The 18,289-nt window shown below is 42.8% G+C and overlaps 1 protein-coding gene across 2 annotated transcripts in view; it reads right to left on the bottom strand.

Annotated features, from left to right (window-relative positions):
* Positions 1 to 18,289, bottom strand: part of PDE1C (phosphodiesterase 1C) — a 418,728-nt gene that overhangs the window by 249,061 nt on the left and 151,378 nt on the right. For both annotated transcript variants that reach the window (XM_040964585.1, XM_040964586.1), the window contains exon 3: positions 15,769 to 15,940. In XM_040964585.1, coding sequence (XP_040820519.1) covers positions 15,769 to 15,940 — 172 coding nt within the window. The remainder of the gene's footprint in view (positions 1 to 15,768; positions 15,941 to 18,289) is intronic.

Below are 18,289 nucleotides of genomic sequence, written 5' to 3'. Positions count from 1 at the left end.
GAATAATATGCACTACTTCCCAGCGTATGCTCTAAAGCATCTCATGTTCCTACCTCACTCTCCTCTCCTCCTCTTTGGATGTATAGAGAGGAGGTAGGCCTCTGAGACAGCAAAGCTCCAGGATGGCAGAGGCCCAGATTCCCGAGTTATGACTCACAGTTTGGAGGTAACCAGATGACCAAATTGCATAGGAAAGTGAAAGAGAAACCAAGTTTTACTGCATTCTGTTGCTGGGATTGGAGGATTGCCTGTTCCAGCATCAGCTAACCTTTCTCAGTGCAACATGTATGTGCACATTGTATGAAAGCAAAACTGAAACCCATGCATTTGACGGGTCATATTACTGAACCATAAACAAGAATGAAGGCCCGACATTTACAACAAAATGCATGAAGAACATTGTTTTAAGTGAAATTAAGCACAGACAGAAAAGTTTCTTTCACATGCAGAAGTTTAAATATATGTCCCAAAAGTTCATAGAAAATGTGTCTAATTAAAAAACAATGCATAGAAATAAACATATGCACACACATGTACATTGCATGCACACATGAAAAGACAAGTAACTCCTGTAACCAAAATGTTCTAGAGAAGTTCAGGTTGAGGAAGAGTGTTCCATTCAAGTTCGGGTTGAGCAGTGGCCTACTCAAATGACAGATGGCTTTAGGGTGGAGGTGGTCTTAGTCCATGACCAAAGAGGATGACTATTTTTGTTGTGTTGTTAAGTCAGTCCTTCTAGTGGAGAGATCTCCCTAAGAGAATCACTAGGCAGGATACAACCAACCAACAATAGGGAGGAGTATTGGCTAGAAACATGGGAAAGAATTCTGCAAAGAAAAGAAAAAAAATTCTGTACAAGGTATTCTGGCCATCCCATGGTGAGTCTTCAGTGATGACTTAAAGAGATGCCTTAGAAACTTGAGATCTGAGAGCCAAGACGAACTACAGCATCATTCTGACATCACACATGGGGTGACTTGGGGAGCTCGACAAGAAGATAATGCAGTAGGCCCAGCGAGATGACCTGACCCAGGCAATGCAAGCAGGACAGAGTCCTGAGCCAGATCTGACACCCCATCTGCTGTGCAGCACACAGTGTCACTGACAGTGTCTTTATGTAACTCAGACGGACGTTCCTTCCTTGCCATTCCCACATATTATGTTCAAATCCCCTGTCTCGGGACCACCATCTAGTCTGCAGCTGTCAAGGACAAACAGTTCCCAGAAAGAGAGATTAAAGAGCTTTAACTTGTTATTCAATGAGTTATTTCTGTGTTTCTTCACCCACAGCTCTAGCTTGACTCACAAAGAACAAAATGCACAATTTCACTTTTCTTTCTTCTCTCCTTGTGTATTTCTTCTGCTGAATTCAGTTCAACAAATGTGTTCTATCTATTCACAATCAATGTAAATAACCACATGCTGGAAATTCAGTATCTCATAAGGAAAGACTCCGTCATTCCCATGCCCACACAGTTGTTAAACAAAGTGTACTAGCATGTGTGACCCCAGGACACTGAAACAAGACAATGAAATGCCATATTTCACCCAGGAAGGACAAACAGTACTAGTGATGTCCTTCCTGGGCCTGGACAGATCTACAGAACGCTGCTGGACTGACAGGTGCAAATAAGGATTCTAGGCCAGGAGCAAAAACGAATGTGCAAAAGGATTTGTCTGGTTGGGATGGTCTGCAATCCAGTACATTGGTCGGGGCTCCCAATTTAAAAAGAAATTCACATTGACTTAAGCCAGAAACAGATACCAGGAGTCTAAAACCAAATTGTATCCAGTCTCAGGTGGATTCAAAGGATCAAATAATGCCTCCCAGGTGTCCATTTATTTCTCAGCATTCCTCCCTCTGGGCCAGCCTTACACTCAGCAGGCTAAGCCCCAGGGTGCAACATGAGCTGTGGAAGCTCTAGGCATGTGTCTTAAAAGCTTGATAGACTTACTGGAAAGACAGTACGGCTTGCCCAGTTGTGCCATCAGAGCCACAGACTGTTTCTGATTGGATCAGCAGAAGCTCCACTCCCCTCCAACAAATTACAATGACTGGAGGGTTCTGGACTCCTGCCAGCCAGTCACAGTATAGAGGGCCCAGCCTGAGGACCTAGAGGTGGAGCCCAGCTCATTGATACCCTGTGGGCTGAAGATAGCAAAACAGAGCTTCTCCAAAGGGAGGCCAACTTGCCATCACCACAGAGGAAAAAAGATGCATGTTTGGTAGAGAAAAATCTTCCTATAACTGGCATGGCTGAGGAACAGCAGGGGAGGGGAAAGGATAGAGAGAAGGATCCAAACGAGGGGCATTGTTAGGCACCAGATGACAGATCTTTCTGAAGACATGCAAAGGAGGGTGGATGGGGTCTTCAGGCACTCTTACTGCTTTTCCCATAAGGTCAATGAATGCCACTTCTGTGGGCATAGCCAAGGGTTATCCTCAATTTCCCAATCATTTGTTTTAATTCCACCACTACCTTCTCACATTGCATAACAACAATACAGTGAAGCTTACTTTAAGTGATTTTCAGGGTAAAACCAAATAGGAATTAATCTTTCACAGACTTCTGGTCTCTAATTATTAGTAATAATAAATTATTCTGATTCAACAGTGATTCAAATGCCTCAGTTGAGCACAGATGCTATCAGCAATGGGGAGTCACTGAAGGCTTCTAAACAATAGGCACAACTGTGGGGGGAAAAATGATGCCTAGGATGGCAAATTGTAGCTGGATAGAATGAGGCGATCCTAAAGGCAAGGATGTCTACTGGGAGATTATTTGGACACAAAGACGAGGGGGCCCAGGCACACAGCCAAACGAAGAGCTACAGAGAATGGAAATGGTGAATGAAAATGGAGAGTCTAAGTCCAGAGGTTTAGCACAGAATGCAACTGCCTATTGGATGAAGTGCCATGGCACCATGCTTCCACATCCCCTGACAGCTCCTCCCACTATTTCACCTGTTGATCAGTTATGACATACTGCAAAAGACTGAGATAGGCAGGGATGTGGCTCAAAGTAGCACTTCCTCACAACTGCTTATCAACTGCTTTAAAAATGAAATACGATCATTGACAATCATAACTGAGAGTAACTGATGACTCAGTAGGACTTAGCAGGCTTATTCAGAATATTTGTAACTATACTTCTTATAAAATTATTCCTGGTAACTGAAGACAGGGCCTCACATTTTATAGCAATATACAAGGCCTTTTCATCTGTCTCTGTTTATTTCCACAACAATTTTGAAATGAGTATTACTGGTCCCATTTCATAGACTGCATCAAAATGAGTGATTTGCCCCGAATCACAAAAATGACAAATGGCAGAGGGCAAGGTGGAAGTTCCAGACACGTGAAATGGTGAATTTCATAGTTTGGTTCTTATCATTTGCAGTTTAAATAAAAGCTGTGTCCCCAATCTGAGAATTAGTTTTAATATTTAAGCTTTAAATGTTTAGTTAATTCTACTTCTTCAAGAAGAAAACAAAATGGGGAGCTAATGCTGAGCCCTGAGGGCAGGTGGACAGCTGGCTGACCTGGGCTCTGAAACCATCTGTGTTTCTATGACAGCACTAGATCCAGAACACCCACTTCAGAGGCCATCTGGGACAAGTCTCTCTATGTCCTGTGTCTGTTAGAAGAGATAGCCAAAAGAACACATAAGTAGGATCCTACAAGTTTGGAGGTAGAAGCCCCAAAGGGAGCTCACTAGGTTACACTCACAGTGCCTGCTGGGCTCCAGAGAATCTGTCCCCTTCCTCTGCCTAACCCCTAGAAGCCCCTTGCATCCCTTGGCTCATGGTCCCTTCTCTCCACCTTCAAAGCCAGCAGCCAGACATATCTCCCTGGTTCCAACACTCCTGGCTCTGACTGTCAATTATAAGGCTATTTATGAATATATTAGATCTTCTTCCAGGACAGGCTCCCCATTTCTAAATTGATTACTGTTTGGCCTCAAAGGTCACACATCCATGGGTCCCAGGGATTAGGATAGGGACATCTTTGTAAGGTCACTATTGTATCTACCCCAGGAGTTGACACTTTAGCAGACAATAATGTGACCTAACTGACAAAATAGTTGACATCTTTCTGAAAGGGAATGAAACACAAAACAATGTTTTAATTTTTATGGAAGCATTTTAATGGAAATTAAGGACATTAGCAAAGTTTGTTAGAAAACAGATTCTTGATCGGGGCAATACATTTTCTGTGGATTATACTCATACATTGTTTATGAGAATATAAATTATGCTTTGAAAAACTTTGCACAGTCATTGGCAATTATCTAGCCACATTTTAACAGATCTGGCAATTCAATTTCTAAAAATGATAGAAGTATAAAAGTATATACTAAATGCCCACCAAGAAAGTCTGGTTAAATAAAATAGAATATCTTCATACAATGAAAAACTTCGGGAGTTTAAGAAGAAAAGGGTCCCATCGGCATTCATCTACATTGGAAAATCAACAAAAACATTTAAAAAATCTTCTCTGGGAAAAAAAAAAAATACTGGAGATTCCACGTGATATAATTTCATTTGGCAGATTAAACACACACACACACATGCCATGTTAGTTCTGTTTTTCATTACTGTAAGAAAACAGCTGAAACAGACTAATTTTAGAAATAAAAGAGGCCTATTCAGTTCTGGTTCTCGAGGATCAAGTGCCCACATCTGGAGAAGCTTTCTTGCTGACAATGTCCCTAGGAAATGCAAGGTGCCACAAGACAAATGACAGGATGAGTGTGGCCTGGTATCTCCTGGGGCCTCTATCTTTGCTCTTGTAAACCAATCCATGTTCAGTCACAGGGGTTCCACTATACTGACCACATCTAACCCTAGTCACCCCCGAAGGCCCCCTCTAAACATTATGGTCAGTCTGTGTCCACCTCAGAACTCTTCACATTGGGGATTACATTTCAACATAAGATGCCTCTTGGAGGACACAATCTACCTGTTCCCAAACCATAGCAGGTACATTTGCTAGTTGCATATCGTTTCTAACTTGGGGCAAAAAATATCAGTTGTCCCTGTGGAAAAGGAAATCCTTCTTGTTTAGTTTATAACTTTTTGTGCTGTTCGTATTTTTAATTATATGCATGCATTAATTCCGCCTTTTTTTTTTTGACTCATCAATATACATGCTCAGGTTTCCACCTGAAAATTCCAACCCAGCAGGTCTGGCTCCGACTATGGCCTGTCTGTGGCTGTTTTGAGAAAAATTTCAAAACAATTCAGCTAGCAATCTCCAGAGGTTCAAAATAATTCCTCCTTGTGTTGGACTATCTGCTGCTTGTTGTAAAGTTAGAACCCCCAGCCGATCTGATGATCAAAATTCCAATAGGTACTTCCGTCACCCTCTGAGGAGCTGGTGCAATTCTGCAGGGTGTCTGGCCTGGGGCTGGGTTTGAGAGCATCTTAAACTCTGAGACTTCCAGCTAAGGTAAAGGCAAACCTGTTGGCAAGTTCTCTGGGTTTTGTTTATTTGTTCGTTTTTAGCCTTTACAAACTCTACAATCACTGGGCTTTTCCAAAAACTATTCCCCTCTGGCTGAAACATGCTCTCTCCTAAAAAATGTTAAGTTGGAAAGGGAACCAGCAGCTAAGAGCTCCCTCTCTCTTTCTCTCTACCTCTAAACTACATAAATTTTTTTTTAAAGATTTATTTTTATTATTTTTTATTGGAAAGGCGGATATACAGAGAGGAGAGACAGAGAGGAAGATCTTCCATCCGATGATTCACTCCCCAAGTGAGCCGCAACGGGCCGATACTATGCCGATCCGAAGCCAGGAGCCTCTTCTGGGTCTCCCACGCGGGTGCAGGGTCCCAAAGCTTTGGGCCGTCCTCAACTGCTTTCCCAGGCCACAGGCAGGGAGCTGGAAGGGAAGCGGGGCTGCCGGGATTAGAACCGGCGCCCATATGGGATCCCGGGCGTGCAAGGCGAGGACTTAACCACTTGCGCCACCGCGCCGGGCCCTAAACTACATAAATTTTAAAAGGAAAAAATTGGGATATTAAGATTACATATTGAAGTATATATTCCAAAATGTGATCAAAACTATCCAGATATTTTATTTTTTCATATATTAAGTCTTGGAAGTCACTAGTTATATGCTAAGCACATTTCAGTTCAGCAGTTACATTTTCACTGGAAATACTTGATCTATATTTAGATTTCATAAAATTTTACAGTTGAAAAATAGTTTCACATATGCAATTTTGCCTCAGACATACTTTTAATGGAAAACACTAAAACATTTTCAGAAACTAGGTTGATCTATTTTAAAACTTATTCAGCTTAAATAAAACTTAAAATTCGGTCTCTTAGTGCCATTGTTCACATGTAGTTCATAGCTTCTATGTTACGGGGGCGGGGGAAACGGGGCATAGCTCTCTATACAACAGATTACAAACTCCTCAAGAACCTAGAGGGCCTGCTTTTACCACAGCATTCCAGATCCAAGGTCACTGCCTTTTATGTAACATTGAGTAACTGAGTAGCAGACAATTGGAAAAGAAAAGATGAAGTGAAGGAGGGAGGGCAATGGGTGGGATGTTCATTTTAGTGTCACCCCCAGCCAGCAGAGAACTTTGAAAATATGCTAACAATTGGGCTTTTGTTTACATACACCATACAGTTTATCAAGTTCATCAGCTATTCATCTCATAAATGCTGAGAAAGACACTATTACATTTCAAGTGAAAACAAGGTTCTGAAAACGTCAGTCGATGTGCCTAAGGCTACTAGCAAAGGGTAAGACTGGATGCTAAGCCTTGATTTTCTGCCTCTCAGTTACAGCAACTTCAGTTGTCCCACAGCTGTTCTTCAGAAATCAGCAAATACCAGTGGAATGGAATTCCACTCTGCAGGGCACACAGGAATGCTGAGGGCAGCTGGAAAGGACCCTCCTCGGTGTCCTACACCCCTGGATAACTTAAATATGAGAGTTACATAAATCCTATGCATCATTAGGGGAAGGGTCAAGGCCAAAGTCACTACAATTAATATCTGGTTAATAAGAGAATGACAAGTAAAAGAGAGTTGTAGCCATGTTCAGCAAGGGAACAATGAAGGTATTGTTAGTGACACTACTCATCTGATTAACCCTAAGAACTCTGTCTGGATTACAGCCTCCCTGCCCAGGCCACTACCATAAATCTTCCAAAGATTTCCAATACAATATCACCTACAGTCTATCTGTGAAAACATTTCAGTAACATCAGCATCTAAACTTGGAAACACGGTTGACTATACCATAAAAGTGACATTTAAATTTTAATTTAAAGGGGAAATGCTGAGTGTATTCTATTGTTAAATCTTAGAAACTGATTCCACACTCAAGCTTAAGTTAGAGGAACTCAAGCAATTTAACAACTCGGCAAGAAAGGACGACAAGTGGTATTTTCTCATCTTCCCTTCTCTATTACCATGTATCACTTTTGTAATATAAATATCTTTAAGAAAAAAAAATTTTCTTTACACTAACAAGAACCTGCCAGCCATGATGCTCATGTAAGGGACAGTAACAATCTCAAGTTTCTAGATGTGTCTAGAACATATGAGTCCATTTCTGTTCATGGAGATAATCCTGCCTCAGCTGCTTCACCCTTTGGAAGGTCAAGGTCAATGCCCAAGGTGGCATAGCTCAGCTGTCACAGCACGGCTCTGCCTGTTCCCCCGCTCAGTCACGTCACACTGGGCCACAGCATCGAAGAGGCTTCTTGCACAGCTCAGTTACCCCTGCCTGCCTCTGGGAGATGTTGTTAACACGATCTTGAGACAGCTGGATTTCCCATCAGCCCACTGAGAGTGTGCTCAAGTTTGAAACAGGCTGTTTCCTCCTCTCAGGAAGCTAGCCCCAGAGACAGGACCACTGGCTGGAAACAAGAGCATGTCCAAACTTTCTAAGTAGAGTTTGACATTTCTTGAGGATTTCCTTGGGATGATGAAAGTACTTAGAGATTGAGTATAATTTTAAAATCTCCCATCTTACATTGGAATTTGTTGTTGTTCCCAATACCTCTGTAAACAAAAATTTCTTGAAGGCAACAGAAACAGGACTTGATTTCATGTTTACCACTATAGCTGATGAGAAAGATTTGATACCCAATGTAAAACACAATACAGAAATACTGGCTCAAAATTTCTAGGCTATATGATCATTGGAGCTGTGCCCACAACACCAAACTCTCATGGCAGGACAGAGCAGTCAAAGGCATGTTGGGAGTTATGATAATCTAGATTCTCTGAAAAGCAGACACCAAGACAGTATTGGACATGTAAGATATCAATAGGAGCTGGGAAGGCTCAGAAAGATCAGGATGCAACTTTGAAACACAGTGAAGGAGAGAAGAAAGGAAGGATGGTTGCATAGAAACATAAAGAAAGGAAAGTGTCCAATGAAGTCCAGCAAAGTGATCAAGGCATATTCAACCTAGAATCACATCTGAAGAGTCCTGTGTTTCCCAGCGTACCTGCCATCTCAATCACTGCAAAGAGAACTCTTCGCACCAGCCATCATGAGGGTCAATGCCCCCACTCAGAAGCTACAATCTCGGGTCAAACACATTCACCACAGTCAGGCTCTACATGATGGCTCAATGCCTAAATCCTCAACTTGCAAACTCTGGGATCCCATATGGGCACCAGTTCACATTCTGGATGCTCCACTTCCCATCTAGTTCCCTGCTTGTGGCCTGGGAAAGCATTAGAGGTTGGGCCAAAACCTTGGGACACTGTACCCACGTGGAAGACCTGGAACAAGCTCCTGGCTCCTGGCTCCTGGCTCCTGGCTCCTGGCTCCTGGCTCTTGGCTTCAGATCGGCTCAGCTCCAGATGTTGTGGCCACTTGGGGGAGTGAATCAGTGGATGGGACATTTTTTTCTCTGTCTCTCCTTCTCTGTGTAAATCTGATCTACTTTTCCAGTGAAAATCAATAAAACTTTTAAAAACAAAAGAACATTCTCATGATTGTCATAGAGATAGAAATTCCCCAAAATACCAGAGAATGGATCAGGAGGAACTCCAAAGAAGCAATGAAGCAATGTCTACTGTATATATACCTTGACAATTTCTAACACTGGGAAATCTACTTTTAAAACCCACAAAGGGATATCTAAACATTTACCTTACTGGAAGAAAAACGTGCAAAGAGAAAACCCTCTGTGCTTTGAAAACATCAAACTCCTCTTTAGTTTTTTCCCTGGATAAGCTTGAAGGAGACCCAATTAATTGGGATTAGTGAAGGATAGAAGCAGAAGACATAGGAAGGCAACAGCAAGTCAAGGAAGACGGTGTCCTCAAAAACTCTCGGTCAGTGACCAACATATGATGATAGAGAAATCCATGGGAGCAGATTTCCCATGAGCTAATTGGGAATTTTAACCCATGACTCATCCCAGGGCGGGATGCAAAGCCCCACAGGGGACGTGATCTTAGGCCATGTCATATCATCAGCCAGACTGCACATTTCCTGAAAGCAATCAAGTCAGAAACTGACTTCTTGGCAGCAACCCCCAGTGGAAAAAGATCTGCCAAAAGCCCAAATGAGGATGAGTTCAATGATTTAATTCTGCCTGAAAAACGCAATCCATTAAATGGGATCTGACAAGGCCTTAATCTCATCCGTGGCAGAGGGTGTTGGCTTGATGCGGTTCTGCTCTCTGGAACACAGTCTTGATAAGCTATGTATAGAATCTAGAACGCCTTTGCCAAAGCCCAAATAAGTCTGTTCAACGTGGGGAGAGAAGCTGATCCAGCCGTTAGCGAATCTTTAGGAAATAAGACTGTTATCCTTCCAAATGAAATTATCAAACCTGGCCACTCAACCTATGCTATAGTCTCACAACAGTAGGTAAATAATTGAGACAGCCAAGCACCAAGTGATTTCAGGGTGCCCACTGCTGCTCAGGAGGGCACAGGGTTGGTGGTGTCTGCCCGTGATCACACAGCAGTCACAGGGCTCACATCTCCAGGCTAGGCGCACTGCATCATCCATTCATAGAAGAGAACACTGAAGCTTGGAAGATCAATCCACTCCTAGTCAGAGTTTTGAAAACTGAGAGACAGTGAATTAGGCACTGCCACCTTTGTTAAACCACTTCATCCTAACAACCACTCCCAAAGTCTGTGTCATTATCTTATGGTTTCCATGTGAAAATGGGGAAACTGGAAATTCAAACCATGACTCAACTCCCACAGTTTCTAAGATGCTTGCAAATTCCAAACTGATTTCCAAAGCTCTTTGTCTCACCCTTTAGAAGCTCCTCAAGACAAGCACATTACTGGAGGACTTGCTGGAAATACAGATTCACAGGTTGTACACAGCCCTGCATTTAACAGTATTCCCCCAAACCTCATCCAGGGCACCAGGACTTGATTTAGACATAAAGATGATAAAGCAACCCCCTAAAGGCTATCTATCTGAAAGAGGTGGATGAATTGCAAAAAATAAGTCTAAATGATAGAAACGGCTTCTTGCTGTAAGAAAAATGGTCAGTTCTATAAGCTATATAGCAACTGTACACCCAAAGTGCACCCCCAAATTAATAAAATCAATCTTATGTGTACACCACAGGCAAGGGAAAGAGAAAGTTGTTGGCTGGGCCAGTGCCTCCTGTTCCCTCAGGTACTGAGATTGCTGTCACTCATCGAACTGGCTGGCCTTGGCTATGTTCCTCAGCCTCAGGTTCAGTTTATTCTCTTTTCTTTTAGGAAAAAACTTGGACACAGTCCCTGCAGGTAAGTGCAAGAAACACAATAGGAAACAGCCCAGAACAGGCTATGGAAATTATCCCACTGGCATACACTGGCATTGGTTGGGGGCAGACCAGGCTGAACCCATTCACATCACCTGCTGGCGAATCTGAGCACCAGAACAGAGTATGGGTCGGGCCAGGTCCAGTTGTGACAAATACCAGTACACATTAAGGAATGCCAGGGTGAGATGAGCCGTACCAGATGTGGTTGCAGCACCCAAACAGCACGTGTGAAAACCAGGGGGAGGAGGCAAAGTCGACAGGGGAATGTGGGCTCCCCTGCTGGACAACTACTTCCATTGGAAAGCCTGAGTAGGGATGGAAGCAGACCAGACTAGGCAGGGAGGGCTATAACACCTGTGGGCCTCATGTGAGCTAGATAAGGGAAGGGCCACGGTGGGCTGACTGTCCCAACTGGTGCAAGCAAAAATTAGAGTGGGTGAGGGTTGGTTGGGCTTAGCCGCAGCATCAGCTGGCAGAGGCTGGCACTGGGAGCTAATTCTGTCAAGTCAAATGCCAGAACCACCTGGAGAGTACAAAATCTGAGAGTGGGAGTGGAAGATAGTGGGCACCTCCTTTGGGGTTATCACTCTCACTGGACAGCATGAAAACCAGGACAGGGGCAGGCATGGCTAGACAGAAAGGCATCTGCCAGTAAGTGTGTGGGCTGAATAGTAGGTTGGTTGGGTTGAACTAGGCTTCAATGCCCATTGACATGTACGAGAGCTAAATGGGATGTAAGACAGACTGGACAAGCCTGCGGTACATACTGGCATACATGGGAACCAGGATAGGGGGCAGACCTGGTGGGGATTATGGGGAGTCACCCCAACTAGGCTGCAGCTCCCTCTGGTTTGCGTGAGGACCGAGTATGAAGTGGGTAGGATCGAGCTGGATTACAACACCCATTGGCTCATGAGGAGGACAGAGCTGGAAACAGAACTGACCCAGCAATAGCAACGACCAACATGTGTGTAAGCTGATTGGCACAACAGATGGTGTTGGACCCTGAACTAGCAAACTCACGCAAGAATCAGCTCTGGGAACATCTCAGATCAAATTTCTTTGGAGATCCCTTCAACTGAACTGCTGATCTCAGAACCCCAACCATCAAGATACTGTCAGCCAGTGGACTCTGAATAGGTTTCATTGCGATCGGAATGGCAAGATTGGCAGCAATCGAGAACTGTTGAACTTTCAAAACTGCTTGAGCAGGACCCTCGGAGTGTACTTCACATTGGGGATCTGGGATGGGTGGGATGCTGCGTGGGGCTTTTCCCTTTGTTTCTCCCCTTGCCCCAGACACAGGGAAAAAACGATAATATTAGTGTGGAAACAATGGTATTACCCACTTTCACCCTGTAGCCCTTGACCCTTTGCACCCTAATCAACTAATAAGATTATTAAAAAATAATTGAAAAAAAAATCTTGGACACAGTAATAGGCTCACAGACACAGAATCTGAGAAACCAGGAAAAGAAGCACTGAGCCAAAGTTCCCAGGAAAGGCTACATTCCAGGCACTGATGCCTTTTGGTCAAATTACAGCTTTCTGTTTCTTCCTTTTCAAAGACTCCGGCTTTGAAACTAGACTTCTCCTACCAGAAACTTCGTGAAATTCCAGGGTCCACTGTGTCTGCACCTGCAGTCACAAATCCCAAGTCTGATCCTACTCACTCTATAGTCTCCAAGGCATACACGGATTCCAGGAGATACTGAGCAGGAATACACAATTAAAGCAGATTCAGGGTGCTGGATGCTTGTCTTATTCACGTATATCATCCCCTTTATATCCCTCCAGCAACCCTGGGGAGTGGGGTTCCTCAACCATCATTTAGATTTTAAAAATACAGGCTAAATTAAGTAAACATTATAATATATCTAATGCAGCCAGCATTGTACCACACCAGGTTAAGCCACCACCTGGAATACTAATATCCCATATAGGTACCAGTTCAAGTCTCAGCTGCTCCACTTCTGATCCAATTCCCTGCAAACGCGCCTCAGAAGTCAGTGGAAGATGGCACAAGTACCTGGTTTCCTGCCATGCACATGGGAAACCCGGGTGGAGTTCCAAGCTCCTCGCTTTGAGTTGACCCAGCCTTGGCTGTTGCAACCATTTGGGGAATAAACCAACAGATGGAAGAGTGTTTTGTGTGTATGTGTGTGTCTCTCTCTATAACACTTCCTGCCAGATAAAGAGATGTTTAACAACAAAAAGAATCTGAGAAAAATTAGTGGTGCCAAATGAAACCAAGTGTCAGAAGACAAGAGATACTCTTGAAAGCAAACATCATTGGGAAGAAGAGAACTGAGCTGGTGATGTAGCCTTAGAATTTCAATGAAGAAAGAAAGCCGACCCTCCATGTGGAGCCCCACTTCCCAGTGCTAGTTGTTCTGGGAGAACTTGGGAACATCCAGGGAGAAGAGCTTCAAGACTGCACTTGCTGATCATTTAGCACATTGAATTGATTGATGTTGCAATTTGCAAATTGGTTGATAATAAGGTCTGATGGGCACATTTTAAGGCCTCAGATTCCAATTGTCTTCTTAGTCTGCACAAGCACAAACAGAAGCCAGTAACTAAAAACATCACTTTTCCCGTATCAGGCAGCAGTGATGATCCCACGTGGTTCCTACAGAGGACAGACAAAGCCAAATCACAGGAACCACGTGCTTTATTCCCAGCAAACAAGACCTTCCAAAAACAGAGACACAGACGCAGGATGTTGGCCATCACACACACGGACTCCTCCAATTTCAAATGTGTGTGTATATATATATATATATATATATACATATACATATTTATATATCCATATATAATATACCCACTTACATACACACATACCAGCCAAGTGTCTGCAAGGTTCTGTACTTCAGAGTTACAGAGAAGTATTCAACATTTCAACAACAGCAGAAGGAAGACATACCCCTTGCTGAGGGCACCGATCGACTGATATACCCCTGCAATTTAAATGCTGTAGAAGTATAATGAATCATTTCTACTAAGTTATTCAGTTGAGACTCAGTAATTATCAGGGTGACATGAGGAGGAATGTAAGAAGACATGTGTGATTTACTATATAAGATTACTTAAAATCCAGCTGTGGTTTATCCCTTTCTTTGCAATAAACAAGGCATGTCATAATCAAAGGCATTAGTTCAAGGGTAACCTTGATTATCCTCTGATTTACCTGTTGTTGGTAAACCATTCTCACAGTTGAGTATCTCCCTTCTAACAGTTTATACAAAATAATCTCACAACATAACTATCGCAGTTTTGGCTGAACTCACAAGAAAACATTTGCCACCTGATATTCACACTGAAACAAATCCCCTTCTTTGGAAGAAATGACAGTTCCAGAACAGTGTATAGTTGTATTACAGGCATGAACAAATAAGTGACTCATGTCATTAAGTTTCTAGCTTCAGTTGCTAAAGAGTTGGCAAGTTTGTATCTGTGGCTTTCTTCTCACTATCCCAATGTATTTCAAGGAATCAGAAATAAGCCTTGGACTTCAAAAAAATATTATAACTTAATCTCTTTCAGGAACCAGGACATTAACATGTGACATAATTAGCAGATCAAATGAAATTCATAGCAATTCATAGTCTCTCTCAAAGAAAATGGAGTGACTGCAAAGAGAACAGATGATGATAAAAGAGCTGGACAAGCAAGTAAAACATAGTTTTCACAACATAACCTGTAGGTATTCACTGAAGATGATGGACCAGGCTTGGGGTGGGAGGAGTGCCAATGAGAACACTGCAGGGTAAAGGAGCAATTCTACAAGGGACACTCCAGAGCGAGAACATGTAAACTGAGGAAGCCATTCGCCACCCTCTCTTCCACCACAGCCACTTTCAGAGAACTCCACGCTCACAGCATGTCAATGCTCTTGTAAAGTGGGTTTGATTTCATTCAAAACCTCACAATGTAATTACCAAACACTTTCTAGGAATAAGAAAAGCATTTGCCTGCAATTCTTGCCTCACCAGTGCAACCATCACATTGCATAAAATAATCCAAACCCCTATTCATCACTCCTTTTTAGAACCCATCTATAATTCAACCTAGGAACCTTTGCACAATGGAATGGCTGTTATTGAGAGATTACATACATCACCTGGATGCCAAAGAGTACCTTTTTCAAATGTATTTCATGGACTCCAAGAGTTGTCTGAAGTGTTTATAGTAGGAGAAAAGCAAGGTTTATATGCTCTATGAACCTTTTAGAAAACATGAAAGTCTGTGGTAGAAAGAAAAGTGAAAGTCACAGGATGAAAGAAGAAGCAAGGCAGGAAAATGATTCAATTTTAATTCAGCGGCACTGTTTATTCCAAAAGGGTATTGAAAAGAGCAATTCAGAAAATAAAATCATATTTTACACCCAGATTCGTACCCAGATTGAGTTGTACTTCATAGGAGTGAGAAGGTGAGGGACAGATTTCTAATGAAAATGGAACACCAAACCAAAAGAAAAAGAAGAAGACTTGACAGGAAGATAGAAGACACAAGAATGAACAAAACAAACAGCCACCTGCAATCAACACAAAAAAACTCTCACTTCAATTCAGATGGTAGCAACCACCATCTGCCAGCTCACAAGAAACTAAAAAACACAGGGCTGAATGCATTCCCACCACATGTTTTCCCTCCATGTACTTATCTCTATGTATCATCCTCCTTTGAGTTTGCAAAAGATTCATTAATTCAATTCAAACTGCCAACATCAGTAAATCTTCAGCATCTAAATGTCAATGGCAATTAATAGCCAACAGAAACTTAACCACTGATAGGATCTTCACTACAAACAGGCAAATCAAACACAACTCTGGCAGGTATTGATTCCAACACTCCATTGATTCTCATTTACTCAGTAAAAGGGTAAAAAGAAACGGAGTAATTCGCCAGCCACTCTGACAATGAATCCAATGGAACCAAGCAACTCCACAAGCAAGTAAGAAGAAACGAATGGAAACTGTAGTCTAGCAAACCTGAAGGATGTCTTCACCAAGGCTTCCGGACTATCCAGCTGTGGCAGTTCATCAGCCAGGATTTCTTCTGGAGGGCGCGGGTCATGGACGATCGTTGGCCGTGGCTTCTCCTTGGCATTCCCTGTGAGCCCATCGATGAGGGAGTTCCACAAACAGTTCTGTGACTTAGACCCTGAGGCATAAAAAACAAAAAACACACCAGTGCGGGTGAATTATTAACTCCTTGTCCAGCTTTTACCAATTCAGGATGTTAAAAAACAGAGCATGGAAATCTATGTATTTTTTCATTGTTTTTTCCAATATTAGGAAGATACTGGCCAAGCAACAAACGGAGTGACCAAGAATTTTCACATCTAAGACATAAACAAATACTCTGAGTATTTTGACTCATAGCTGAGCAGTAAGGATAGGTCCTGTCGCAACTGCAGTGGTGAGTAGCCCTAAAATCCACATATCCCCACAGCATATTTAACTCAAATGTCTATTCAGCAATTGGAAATGCACATGTAAAACCCTCTCATAGAACAGTCAGGTATTTGGACACATACTTCCCCCATGACCTTAGCTTCTCTGAGAGCAAAGCTACAAGACTCCATCCATTCTACAGAGACACCTACCACAAAGAGGACCCCACAGCTAAGAACTGGAGCTCACCATCAGTGGTTCAATTCATCTGCAATAGCTAAAGCTGAGGAAAATGACAATGCATGCTTGTTGGTTCCTGCTCTTCAGACACCTCCAACAAGCAAATGTTAAAAGCAGTCATACAGCGAAGACGGTGCCACAGAAGTACAGCCTGATCAGCCAGGTATCAAGGTCAGCATGCTCCCTTGATGGTGGTGGTGAAAGAGGTCTTTAATCTTGATGCTTCTATACCCCAAAACATGTAACTGCACAGTGTTAAGAATGGTTTCAGCTTCTGTTAAGTTTCATGCTTTCACATCTGACCTGCAAATACCAGCCAGCCATGGCTAGTCCTAGTCAAATTGGTTTGCCTGAATCATCTTGCCCCTAGCTTCCTGCCTCTCCTAAAGCTCTCCCAGCTCATCCTAAAGGGATGTACTTTTCAAATACAACCAAACAATCTGGAGTTCACACCCTCAGCCATCTCCTTTACAGAAATTTCAAAGCTTCCAGCCACTACCTTTATGCCCTACTATTGCCAGAGCCAGGCACCAGGTACTGTCCCCTAAACCCAACAGCTGACTGGAATTACATAAACCATGCAATCTAAAGCCTACCTATCCTGCTTCAGCAGTTACTTCCCATGGAGACGATAAAAGTGGTTCTTGCTCATAGTTCTCCCCACTCGCTCCTCCTCATAGACCACTCCAGGGCTTTCCCATATGACCCCACATCATGAGGCGGTGCCCCTCTCTCCAACACTACGAAAATAGCAACTACTGATGTAACAGCAGTCATCTCCTGACCTGTTGGTCTTTCTACATCTAATTAATGATCAGAACTATTCAAAACACCCAGTCCAGTCAGGGGAAAATGTCAGATAATCTCAACTGAGGAATATTTTACAAAACATCTGATCAACAAATTTCTAACTGTCAAGGTTAGCAAAGAGATGGAAAGACTTAAATGACACGCACAGCCAAGAGGACCCTAAGAAGGCAAGAGGTTGAAATGGAAGGTGATGAGATCCTGGTACTCAAGAAAGACATCTGATAAAATCTAGAGAAATCTGAATAACATGGGTTTCAGTGAGCAATACTATATCAGCATTGGTTCATCAGTCATTACAAATGCACCTTGCCAAAATAAGAGCTAACAGCAGAGCAAAATAGGTCTGGAGGTGCTATACTTTATGTCATAAATATAACTGATGGGGGAAATCTCTTTACCTCAGTAGAGCTCCAATATTTTTGCACAATTTATGCAAATTCACAGCTATTCCAAAATGTAAAATTATGATAAAAGTAAATTTAAAATACCATAAATAATACACTAATAAATTGATATAAATTTAGTTTGTGGCTAATTTTGTTTCTAAAGCAGAGCCTGAGGGCATCCCTCTTACCATTAGCAGGTTGCCTTTGGCTTATGCTGGCTATGTTCTACTCAAATGAAAGGAAGATTTCGTCTTTGCACCAAAATTCTGGCAGATAGTCAAACTGCATACTAATGGGGCTCTGTCCATACAAGAGGGGTTGGCTTTAGTTCCACCCACGCAACAATGCAGAGGAGATGCTTTATCTAACTCACACAGAGGCTCCTCAGGGGCATGAGGGCAGTTCATGAAGAAGCAGCTGTACCAGATAACACCCATTATGTGTGGGCGAGGTGTCAGAGAAAGATGCATGTACCAAGAGGGCAATGTCTCCCTAGGACTCAGGCCAACCACCTGCAGTCCATCACAGAAGAAACCATCCTGACTTATTCTGCCCGAAAGACAGCTCTACCACTAAGAACATGAGAATTTCACAGTCAAGGGGAAGCACCCCACAAGGTTCCCTGAGCAGTCATCAAGCATTCCCCATGGATCAGCAAATGGCACTTTTGATGACATGGT

The sequence above is a fragment of the Ochotona curzoniae genome, unplaced genomic scaffold (genome assembly GCF_017591425.1).
Source record: "Ochotona curzoniae isolate NIBS_2020 unplaced genomic scaffold, NIBS_Ocur_1.0 scaffold_3835, whole genome shotgun sequence".
Classification (NCBI taxonomy): domain Eukaryota; kingdom Metazoa; phylum Chordata; class Mammalia; order Lagomorpha; family Ochotonidae; genus Ochotona; species Ochotona curzoniae.
This window is presented reverse-complemented; position numbering and strand designations above follow the sequence as displayed.